This window comes from Molossus molossus, unplaced genomic scaffold (genome assembly GCF_014108415.1).
Source record: "Molossus molossus isolate mMolMol1 unplaced genomic scaffold, mMolMol1.p scaffold_m16_p_14, whole genome shotgun sequence".
Lineage (NCBI taxonomy): Eukaryota > Metazoa > Chordata > Mammalia > Chiroptera > Molossidae > Molossus > Molossus molossus.
Genome location: NW_023425349.1, coordinates 90,241,434 through 90,253,993, shown reverse-complemented (window position 1 = coordinate 90,253,993; position 12,560 = coordinate 90,241,434). Strand labels below are relative to the sequence as shown.

Here is a 12,560-nt window from a genome sequence, read left to right as displayed (position 1 = left end):
CTCTTTAAAGGGGTTGATTAATCCAAATATTCTTAGTTTTAGTTTAAACTGATCAATCCACACATATACACATTTTTTAAAAGAGCGATACATATACATAGTTTTAGGACAACCCTTTGCAAGCACATTGAGCTAGAAGGAGATTTAGTGTCGCTGACGTCGGCCTCTGCCAGCAGTGGAAGGAAACAGACGGAGTGTGGGAGTGAGACGTGCCCTTCCCAGGCTGATGGGTCTGCAGAGGCTCTCGAGCAGCAGGGCCTCTCGAGTGGACTCCAACGTCTCTGCGTGGTAGCAAGTGGACCGTGTGCACGACGTGTACTCCGGGCTGTACGGGTGCTGTTCTCCTCCGTGAGGTCGCTGGCAGAAACCGATGAGAAGTGTGCTGGTGGATTTATTCGGCCCTCATTTGTGAGTGCCTGGACATCGGGCGAATGTGCTTCCAGTCCTGCTCGGGGTTGCCTTCCAGGAGGGAGAGGTACAGAGCATTTATTGGAAGTGTGAGACTAGAAGGATTGAAGAGGGTCCATTTGCGAGGCGAGAATTGCTGTGACCTGATGTTACTACAGGTGCCTCATCCCATCCTGTACACCCAGACTGCATTTTCAAAATTCCCTTTTTTCTGATTCAAAAAAGGATAAGAAATTCAGAATAGTTAAAATACTAATAATGCATGAAGTAACAGATAAAAGGAACAAAATAGCTTTTCATGAGAAAATCTAAATGAAATCCCATTACAATACTGGTAGAGAGTTTTTTCCTGTATTTCATCTACACCTGCAGAGGCTTGTAGGAACAGTGCTTTGTGATCTGGCTGACCCCCTCCCATGATGTCCCCCTCGGTCACCACTCGGGTGTGGCTTCCTGTGTTGTCTTGGGGTAGAGCTGAGCTGACTTAGCAGAAAGCATGCTTGGCACCTTTGTGTTGTAGACTTTCTTGGTTTACAGTCAGTACGTCGTACTTCATACAACCCACAGTGAACATTTCTGATGATAGAAGTAAAGTGTTCTTAAATTTTCCAGTCACCCCCAGAACTACTTGCAGAAAGAGCATTTGGCCTGTGATAGGTGAGGAGGTTAAGTGCCCAGAACTCAAATTGATTCTGTTTCATTTCTAGCCACCAAGTAGACGTCTGAGTCCAGCAGTGTGTTCGTTATGACGGTTCCACTGCAACAACAGTTTAGATGCTGCTGAAGCCCCTGTCCATGGACTCGCACTGTGCTGGGTTTCACCATCTTTTCTCCTGCAGGAAGAAGAAGAATTGATTGAAGAGTGGCAGCCGGAACCTCTTGTTCCTCCTATCTCAAAAGACCATCCTGCTCTCAACTACAACATCGTTTCAGGGTAAATCAGTTTGTTGCTGGGAGGACTTGCATTTGGTTTCCTGGGGGTAAACGCACCAGAGTATGTACTAGTGTAATGGTATTCCTTTCTTACCTGAAATCAAACACTTAGAAATCTCTGCACATCAGGAACTCCCTGCTTTAGTTCCCAACATAAAACTTTCTTTTAGGAATGGTAGGGGCATTTTATGTAGTCTCCAATTTGGACATTTCAGTTTGTCATTTTTCTAAGAAGAACATATATATAAAGATATATACATATAAAGATAGGTATATAGGTGTGTGTGTGTGTGTGTGTATATGTGTGTGTATCTTTTTCAAAGTAATGCACAGGTATGACAGTATGTCAGATGCACTTAAAATGAAAAGCTGCACCCCTGTCTTCCCACCTGGTTTGTTTCTATTTTAGGTCTGTTGCAAGTTTCCTGCATAATAAGATATTAACTGTGCTGACACTACTGCTTGATTAACAGTGGGAAACACCTGTGAAACTGCAGCTCCCTTATCCTACCTCTCTTCTTGCTTCCAGTGTCTGATCGGTTTGTTTGTTTGTTTGTTTGTTTGTTTTTATCCTCACCCGAGGACATTTTTCCATTTTTTTTGTTCAGATAGAGTGGGAGGGGGAGAGAGGGAGAGAAACATCGATATGAAAGGGACACATCGAGTGGTTGCCACCCGCATGACCAACCAGGGCCGGGGACAAACTGCAACTGAGGTACATGCCCTTAGCGGGAACCGAACCCAGGTCTCTAGGGACCACAGTCCGCTGCTTTAACCGCTGAGCCAAACCAGCCAGGGCAATGTCTGATCTGTTTTTATTTTTAGTTCTTCTACTGGTTATCTGCTTTTTTTTTAATCCTCACCCGAGAATATTTTTTTCATTTATCTTCAGATAGAATGGGAGGAAGGGAGGGAAAGAGAGAGAGAGAGAGACATTGACATGAGAGGAACACATCAACTGGTTGCCTCCTGCATGACCCTGACCAGGGCTGGGGACTGAACTGCAACCAAGGTACATGCCCTTGACCAGAATCAGAGCTGAGACTCTAACCACTGAGCAAAACCGACCAGGGTAATCTGTGCTTTTTTCTTCCTCCAATATCTGTTTTTTAAAGGAAATAAAAAATTACAAATGTAGCTAAAGAAACCCCTTCCCGTGTATCACTTACTCTTGCCTTTCATACAAGATCACCACTGTTGAAGTTGGTGGTTTCTTATTTTACCCCTTTACAGCAGAGGGATTGTCTCATCTGCTTATTGCTCCTTAGACACTTGCTCCATGTCGTGAGCCTTCACATCCTTTTTCTTTCAGTACGCGGAGTGTTTCCATTGTGATCAATAGTGTAATGGAAATGCTCGGCCAAAGCCACAAAAATATGTTTTGTTGATCCTGGTAAGTATAGACTTACTTTGCAATTTATGCAATACCTCTTTTACATTCAGTACTGAGCTGACACAAGAGAAAGTGAATTTACTTAACTTGGATGAGTTTTTAAAATTTAAATAGCCTTCTTGAAATATAACCCGTGTACCATAAAACTCCCCCTTTTAAAGTCCACCATGAAGTGGGTATTAGCGAATTCACAGTGGTGCAACCATTGCCACCATCCAACTCCAGAATATTTTCATCACCCCACAAAGAAATTCCACACTCATTAACCATCCCCCTACTCCCCAGCCCCTGGCAGCTACTAACTTACTTTCTCTATGGATTTTGCCTGTTCTGAATATTCCATGTAACGGGAATCATGCAGTACGTGGTCTCTGGTGTCTGCCCTCTTTCCCTTAGCCCAGTATTTTCAAGGTCATCCGTGTTGTAGCAGTGTCAGCGTTTCATTCATCTTTGTGGACGAATAACACCCCACTCTGGATAGATCCCGTGTGGCTTAAACATTCATCAGTTGATGGACATGGGGGATGTTTCCACTTGGCAATGCATAAAAAAAATACATCTCAAATGATAGTTATTGATACAGATATAAATATTTGTGTATACATTTTGTGTGAACATGTTTTTTTGTTACTGTTTTTTATCCTCACCTGAGGACATTTTTGCATTTATCTTCAGATAGAGCAGTTGGGGGAGGGGAGAGGGAAGAAGAGAGAGAGAAACATCCATGTGAGAGAAACACATCGAGTGGTTGCCACCCACACGACCCCAACTGGGGTCGGGGACAAACAGCAACCGAGGCACGTGCCCTTAGTGGGAGCCGAACCCGGGTCTCTCTGGTCCGCAGGCCAAGGCTCAACCGCTGAGCCATACCGGCCAGGGCTGTGTGGACATGTTCTCTTTCTCTTGGCTGTATACCTAAGAGTGGGACTGTGACCCATTTTGGGGCACCACCAGACTGTTCCAAACTGGCTGAATCACCTCACCTCCCACCGGCAATGTGCGAAAGCGCTAGTGTCTTCACAGCCAGGCCCGCACGTGCTCTCTGTCTCTGAGTGTGTCCACACCAGGTGCGAGGTGGCATCCCAGATCTGCTAGTGCTGCTGAGCCTCTCTTCATGTGCTTATTGGTCATGCGTACATCTTTGCAGAATAGTTTGCTTAGTCATTTGCCCATTTTTTAATTGGGTGATTTGCCATTTTATCACTGAGTTGTAAGAGTTCTATATATATTTTGGATACTGAGCCCTTATTAAATATATGACTTGTAAATATTTTCCCCAATTCTGTAGGTTTTTGTATCTTTTCTCTCATAGTGTACTTTGAAGCACAAATGTTTTTAATTTTAATGAAGTCCAGGCCGTCTGTCTGTATGTTTGTTGCTTGTGGTTCTGTGCCATATCTGAAAGGCTTTGCCTCGTCCGAGGTTATGAAGATTGACTCTTCTGTTTCTTTACTTAAGTCTATACTTTTTGCTCTGCAATGTATTTTGAGCTAATTTTATGATGCTGTGAGGAACGACTCCTTTTTTCTTTAGTATGTGCTTTTTCTTCCTATATACTGTTTATTTTTATTTCTTTATTTTTTTATTGTTGAAAGTATTACAGGTGTCCCTCGTTACCTCATTGACCCCCTCCCCTTCCTGGCTTCCCCAGCCTAATGTCTGTGTCCACTGGATGTGCATATGTGCATATCAGTTCCTTGGTTTATGTCTTCCTTCTCCTCCCACCCCTCACTGCTCTGAGGTTTGTCAGTCTTCCCTACTCTCATGACTCTGGATCACTTTTGGTTGACAGCGTATTTGTTGAAAAAATTAAAAATGAAACTGCCTTATGACCCAGCCATTTTACCACAGAGAATATATCTGAAGAAACTTGAAGCACTAATTGCAAAGAATATATGCACCCCTGTGTTCATTGGAGCTTTATTTACAATCGCCAAGAATCGGAAGCAGCCCAGGTGCCCATCAGTAGATGTGTGGTTGAACAAGCTGTGGTACGTCTACGCAATGGGATGCTACTCCTCGGCTGTGAAAATAAAGGTAACCTTACCCTTTGCAACAGGGTGGAGGGACCTGGAGAGCACTGGGCTAAGTGAAATAAGCCAGTCAGAGAAAGGCAAGCATCATATTATTTCACTCACATGTGGACTCTAACTTACAAGATAAACAAAGTAGAACCAGGCTCCTGGAGAAGAAACTGATGGCTGTCTGAGGGGAGTGGGGTTGCAGAGCTGGGTGAAAAGGAAAGGATTAAGCATAAAAAAAAAGTCAAAGACACCACAGCAGGGTGATCACCAGAGTGGAGGGGAGTAGGGGGAAGTAGTAGAAGGTCTTGGGTGGGTTAATCGTGATGGAATGAGACTTAGGAGGTGAACATGATACAATATAAAAATGATGTATTATAGAATTATACACGTAATACCTATATAATTTTATTAACAAATGTCACCTGATAAATTTAATTAAAAAGTCTAAACAAAGGTTTAAAATAAAAAAGAAACAGTTTTGCCTTCTCTTGAATGTGTTTGATAACCTGAACAAATTTTTTAAAGGAATATTTATTGGATATCTTTCTTTTATTTAATTTGGAAACAAATAAAAGTTCCCTCCAAGTAACCAATATGAAGTGATCCGTGGACTGAAAGATGTCACTTGTGACACAGATGTGTGAAGTTGTGTCCAAACTCCTGAGTCCACCCCCATCCCTTCCTCTCTCCCTCCACCCATGTATAACTATCTACTTTGTATCTTTTGACCTTAGATGTGACGTATAAGAGTCATGTGTCAATCATGTTGCCCCAGCTTGGTGATATGAGACTTTGGGGAGCAGGTGGTCCCCTCCGAAGACCTTCAACCTGTCTCAGGAACCTGGGAGACTTGATGACGGAGACCAGCAGGGTGTCTCAGCAGGGGTCTCTGGCTGTCTCTACACATCTCTAGTTAGACGTGTGAGACTATTGAAAGGTTGTACACACACACACCCTCCCCCAGCTTGTCTCCTAGGATAGCAACCCTGCAGGTCTCTTGCTGGCCACTGCACCCGCGGGCCCTGCAGAAGACACAGTAGGCTTCTTAGTGTTTCCTGTAATAAAAAGTGGTGCTATCCTAGGGGCTTCTCCAGCCTCATCAACTGTCCCGTAGCCTGAGGTTAGTGACAATCACGGTCACCCGCCCTCCCCGGAAACTCAGCACCCACTCAGCCCGCAGACAATCGGCCTGTCTCGCCTCCCTGTGGGAACCTGACTTCTGCTCACGAGCATCTCCCCCGTTTGTCCCTTTCTTGACCCCAGAAGAACTTGTCCCATTTACCCTGTCACCTTAGTTTGACATTTGGGGCTGTTCTGTGGATTAGTAGGTTTACCAGGGAGCGAACACCCTAGCATGGATCCCACCCCCTTGTCAACTGGGGAGCAGAGTCTCTCCCAGCAAAGGGGCTCAGGGTCACTCCCGCTGAGCCCTGCCCTCCTGTTGGACCTGTTAGACCACGTCTGCACCAGTGTCCTCATCTGCAAAAGGGGATCCCGCTTCACCAGAGGGTTAGGTCACGAGGCACACAGGTCCCTGTCTGCACGTCAGACCCTGCGCTGAGCTCACCCCATGCCTCCAGCACACAGCTGGGGCCCCGGGACCATCCCTGTGTCTTACTCCCAGCTCACGGGTGCAGAGGTGCTGTGCAGGTGCCCTGTTCACTGCACTGAGCAGTCGGAATGCAGAGGAGCCCTGAGGTCAGCACCCCCGGAGGAGGAGAGAGGCTGCCATGAGAACCAGGTGCTGAGGAATCTGAGACACACACAGGTGTGAGCATCGCAGGGACAGGGCACTGACGACGAACTCCCTTGGGGTGCTAGTTCAGGTGGCCCAGATTCCCACGGACCCGGGGGTCCAGCCTGGGGGGAGCACTGTGACGATGACGTGCAGTGACGATGAAAAGCACGCTGGGGCCGGGACTGCTGGTCTGAGCAGCACACTCCGCTCCCCGCTGGACGTGGCTCCATGCAGGGTTTTCTGCAGGGGAGGGATGCGATCAGAGCTGCATCGTCGCCAGGACACACACGGTTCTGGTGTAATTTTTCCAGTGGTGGTTCCTCTGTCCACGCACTTCCCTCTGCCCAAGCTGCTTGTGAGCTGAGATGAGGTTGTATCCTAAACGCCTAAGCATAAAAATCAGTACATGTCCGGGTTTGGGAGAAACGGTTGGTGTTTGGCTTTTTCAAGTGACTGCACAGCCCACAGTGACAACCCTTACAATGTGCACCACCGGTCCCAGGGTGCCCCAAAGCACCTGACTTCCCCTAGAGTCACTTCCCAGTGGAACGGGGACTGCACCCAGTCACGTGCAGGTTTGTCTTGGAGACTTCAGCCCTGACCTTGAGAGAACTTGCAGCTGTCCTGATGTCCTGCTGAACAAGCCCCGGATGACTCTAGTCCCTGTGTCACCTGCCAGGGAAACCTGGACGCCTGCCCTCTGTTCCCACAGGACTCGGGCCACGGCATCCAACAAACCTGAAATACTTTGAAACTACAATGTCAGGAGGCTCACGGGGCTCAAGTTCAGGGTGCAGAGGTTCTCTTCAGATTCTGCAGAGTGTTCTCTGTCTGAGCCCTGGAATCGGAAGAGGCTGCCAGCTCCGGAGTGGATGCCTCAGGGCTCGGGGTGCGGGGAGTGTGGTGAGCATTGAACGAGGCCTCCCTGCCCCGTGTGCACACAGCCGAGACCTGGAGCCCACTGCCTGGGGGGACCTCAGGTTGGAGAAGAGCGCAGCCCTGACACCCCTCCCCCACTGCGGCCCTGAGACAGACAGAACTGAGAACCGGGAACCTCTTCTCATGGCCATTATTTCTGGGGAGAAGGAAGGAGTGTATCTCCTACTTGTTCATATCTAAATCCTTATTTTACTAACAAGCTTTATTTATCTATGTCTAAAACCTTAAAAATACTTCATTACTTAATCCATTCTTGTTAAAGGGACACACAGATTCTAACCTGTTTATAACATGCAGGGCAGAAAGTGTACACACGGCCTATGCAGGACGAGGGGGTGGTAAAGGTTCTCTGAGACCCCACCGCCCGGGCTCCCAACGCTCCGGTCACAGTCCTCACGGTGGTCCCCTCCCCGTCATCACATATTCAATCCTGGGGCTTCTATTTTTACACATAATCTTTGTCTCTTAGGGACTCTACCTCTCAATAAAGATTGTCTTTACTGAAAGTGAACCACCGCAGCATCGTGCCCTGGGCAGTGCGCGGGTGCGCTGACGTCACTCCCGTGAACACCCACAGCAGGACACCCCGGGACGGAGACCAGGTTGTGAGGGGCTGAGCGGGGGGTGAGCAGGACTGAGGCGGGGGCTGGCTTTGTCGGGGTGACAGGCTCTGACCTAGAGAGGGGTCGTGATGACGGACGGTCCTGAAAGGCTGTGAGTGTGCTCACGGCTGCTGGAATGAGCACTCGAAGGTCAGTTACATTTCATGTCATTTCACTTCAACACCGTTTTATTACATTTTATTTAAAATACATTTTATTTTAACTCAATAGGTTATGAAAATAAAGGGTTTTTCCCCTGTGAGGATAGAGTTGACTGGGAACCCCAAGTGGGTGGTGCTGGGGCCACGTGGCTGGCAGGCAGCTGGGGACCAGGGCTGGCCCTCCTGGGCTCGGCCACGGCAGGCGAGGGCAGGGCTAGAAGGTGGACGGGGAGGGTCCGAAGATGCCGATGGGGAAGTGCTTGACGTGGGAGGGCCAGCGGGCTGCCAGCTGGAAGAACTTCACGTCGTTCCACTCCACGCCGTCGATGACGACCCGCTGCAGGCTCTGACGGTGCCGGGCCCTGCAGACCAGGCGGCTGATGCCCTCGATGCACTGGCTTCCGGGCTCCACATCTTTTTCCCTGGTTTTCTTGGCCAGAAACATCGCCTGCTTGCTCTCCTTGGTGACCGTGGTCATGGACATGGTGGGCGTGGCCTCCTCACTGCTGGGCGCCCTGCTGACCCTGAGAGACCGGAAGGTGCCCTTGAGTGTGTTTTTGGCGGTAGGCAGGTGGTCCCTCTCGGCGTCTCTCTTCCAGTAATCCACCTGCAGCCCCATCAGCTTGGTGCCCATGCCCTGGCTAGGGGAGGACAGGCCCCCACTCACTGACCGGGAGGGGGCCGGAGCGGGCAAGGCCTCCTTGGCGGCCAGAGACGTGGACGGCAGGGTGGACCAAAGCTCGCTGGAGCCCGAGGGGGCCGCAGCATCTGCATCTCCCGACGTGGCTGAGGACGGCTCCACTATTTCGACCTTCACCAGCCCCACGAAGGGGATGAACTTCTGAGAGGACTCCTCTTCGGGGCCCCTCTGCTTGCAGACGAGCATGGCCTCCGCGACAGGCAGCTGGTGGACGCAGGTGGCCCCCACGATGTACTGCGTGATCCTCCACACGATGTCCAGCGAGTCCTGCACGGAGCTCTGGGCCTCCAGCTTGTTGAACAGGCCCCGCCAGGCCAGGTCCTGGAAGTACTGGTTGTAGAGGTAGTCCACGGAGCCCAGGTGCCTGGCCACGGGGTGGGGCCCCAGCGGGATGACCAGGAAGCACATGTAGCCCTGCCACTCGGGCATCTTGCGGGACAGCTGCTCCACGTAGAGCTGCAGCACGGCGCTGAGGTACTGCTGCGCCCCGGCCACCGCGATCTTCACCGGCCTTGGCGGCTGGGAATTGCACTGGCAGTGTCTCTGGATCCGCGAGACGATGGTGCCGAAGGCCACCTGGAGGTCGGCCGCAGAGCAGGTGCACACCACGGGCAGCATGTGCCGCTGCAGGACCTCCGACAGGAACTGCCCCTGCCAGGCGGAGGTGTTGACCAGGATGATGTTCTCGGGCAGCTGCCCGTCGGAGCAGAGAACATGGTTTAGCTGGTCGTACATGGTCTTCCTGGGGATGTGCACTTGGCTCCACGTGTCCGGGCAGCGCTCGCTGTCCAGGCTGCTGTCCCGCGCGTTCTGTGGCCGTTCTGGCCGCCACTCCTTCAGGGACGTGCTCCGGCCCCAGCAGCAAGCCTGCTTCCCCTCAGACCTGCTGGACAGGATGACGAGGGACTTGGTCTTGGTGATGCACCTGCTGAGCGGCCACTTCCCGCTGAACACGTCCAGGGCTGAGGACTCTGCCTCCAGGGTGTCCTCGGGCTGTGCCAGCTGCTCCCTGGGGGTGGTTGTGCCCTGGGCTATACAGATGGAGACACTGTCGCTTGGTTGTTTGCCTGGGACCCGAATCTTCTCGGGAATATCAGCGGGGCTCAGAGGCTCCTGCTGGCTCTGGGCGCCGTGCATGCTCCCGAGCTCCGTCTGTGAGCTGCAGTGCGACAGGCCTTCAAAATACGGCCTAAGCCTGGGCTTCGGGGTGCTGGGGACACTGTCATCCTCCTCCGTGTTGGGACCACTCTCACTGGGGTTCTCCAGCATGTCATACAGCAGGTCCAAGTCCTCCTCCACCTCGGGGATGTGCTCATCAAGATCCTGCTCTGTGTCCAACACCTCCTCCGACGCTTTGAACCTGTGCAGCTGAGCCACAACCCTCTGTTTGAAGTTTTTTCCCCGGATCATGGACTTCATTCTTACTATCGATCGTCGCTGTTTCTTGGGCCTCCTCACGCTGAAATTGTCCTCGTCCAAGTCCTGCCCATGCACAGCAGTATCTCTGGCCTCCTTCTCAGACGAGAGGCTCTCATTCTCCTCCTTGGAGCAGTTATGCGTGGACTTGGGGCCGGCCTGCATGGTGCTGTCCTCCTGGCCGATGGGCTGGCTGGACAGGGACAAGATCCAGACCTCGGCCACCTTCTGGGAGGCCTCCTGCACACTGCTGCAGAGGCTCAGCACATGGTCCCCCTCAGGGGCACGCTGCACCACCTCGGCCATGTGGATGGCGCCTGTGGCCAGCGTCTTGTAGCCCCGGGAGCTCTTGCTCTTCCTCTGCTGCAACATAATCTGTAGCTTGTTGCCTTCTCCCTTCAAACAGTGGGGGTACGGCAGTGACAGGGTCAGTGCCAGGTTGGTCTCTACTTCTCCACTGGGAGGCAGCACAATCTCGCGGGACCGCAGGATGTGCTTGGAGCCCTGCATCTTAGCAGCAATCACCACGGACATGAGCTCCTTCTCCAGCTCCTTGAACACCACCAGTTTCTTTAATGTCAGGTTGCACAATCTGGGAACGTAGCTGGGGCTGGAGACGTCCACCTTCCCGACAGCAAACAGGTTCACGGGCACTGGCGTGTGGAGCGTGGCGGGCACACCGGCCAGACCCATGGATGATGGTGAAGCTGCAGCTGCCTGCGTCATACAGGTCTCATTTCTGTTCGGGGTTGGTGAGGTCTCCCCCTGGAGTGACACAGAGGAAGAACATGCTGTCAGAGACAGTTCATGAGCTGCCAGGTGGGTTGGAGCTGCAGCTCAGACCCCATGCACTCAGTGACTTGTGGAAGAAGTGGGACGGGAGTAAATGCAGAAGAGAAATGGTTCTTGGCAGCGAAGTAGAATTGGAGGTGAGGGATGGTGAAGACATCAGTGTCTCGGGTCATTTTCTGAGCAGAGGGTGGACAGCCCCTCCTGTATTAACACTGTCACCCCTGGGATTTCTGACTAAACATCCCAATCTAATATGACAACACAGAGGCTTTTCCCATTCTAATATAGGGTGGGAGGGGTCAGGAGATGAGGACACGTGAGAGGTTCAGGGCAGGACGGTTGAAATGGACACAGAAGGGGATCATGTCCAGGTCCCTCAGCAGTGAAGAGATGGATCCCCATGAGAACAGGCCCTGCTCCTTGTATGTTGTGCAGCCCAGAGAGGCCCCAGCTCCTGTCTGGAGGAGCCACAAGGAGGTGGTACTTGGGGAAGCAAATGACAAAACTACAGACTTGGTACCATGAGCTTCAAGTCCTTTTTGGGAAATCATCACTAATCACAGGGATGTGTAAGACTGGGAGAAGGGATGCAGGGATTGTCAGGCCAACAGGCACACTTGGGGATGGGCCTTAAACAAAGAAGGTCACTACATAATTCTAAAAAGATTGATCCGAAAATAGGATATAACCCTGGTAAGCATATATGTATCCAATATAGGAGCACCTAAATGTATATTAAAAAAAAAAAAAAAAAACTCTTGGAGGACTTTCAAGGAGAGATCAACAGCATTATAGTCATATTAGGGGGCTTTAACCATCCCCTATCCACTTAATTCACTAAATATATCTATCTAACAAGAAATGAACAAGGAAACAGAGACCCTATGTGACACAGTAAACCTGGTGGGTTTAAATGACATTTACGGAACTTTTCATCCCAAACTTGCAGAATATAGTTTCTTTTCAAGTGCACACAGGACATTCTCAAAGATAGACCACGGGTTAGGAGACCAAATAAGTCTCTACAAGTTCAAGAAGATTCACATCATAGCAAGCATCTTCTCAGATCACAATGGCATGAAACTAGGAATCAATTACAATAAAAACACTCCACAACATTCAAACACATGGAGACTAAATAGCATGTTATTAAACAATGACTGGATTACCAATGAGATCAAGAAAGAAACTATAAATTTCCTGGAAACAAATAAAAATGCACATACAAAATCCCAAAATGTATGGGATAGGGAGCAAAAGCAGTCCTGAGAGGGAAGTTCATAGCATTCAAGGCTTACCTCAAGAAACAAGAAAATCTCTAGTAAACTATCTACCCTACAACTAAAAAAATTACAGAGCCTGGCCGGTTTGGCTCAGCGGGTAGAGTAGTGGCCTGTGGTCCAGAGAGACCCGGGTTCGGTTCCCACTAAGGGCATATACCCCAGTTGCAGTTT

At 50.2% G+C, this 12,560-nt stretch overlaps 1 protein-coding gene across 1 annotated transcript; it reads right to left on the bottom strand.

Annotated features, from left to right (window-relative positions):
• Positions 1 to 8,412: 8,412 nt before the first annotated feature.
• Positions 8,413 to 11,007, bottom strand: LOC118630261 (phosphofurin acidic cluster sorting protein 2-like). Its single transcript, XM_036262085.1, has one exon. The coding sequence runs from the start codon at positions 11,005 to 11,007 to the stop codon at positions 8,413 to 8,415; it is 2,595 nt and encodes an 864-aa protein (XP_036117978.1).
• Between the last annotated feature and the right edge of the window lie 1,553 nt (positions 11,008 to 12,560).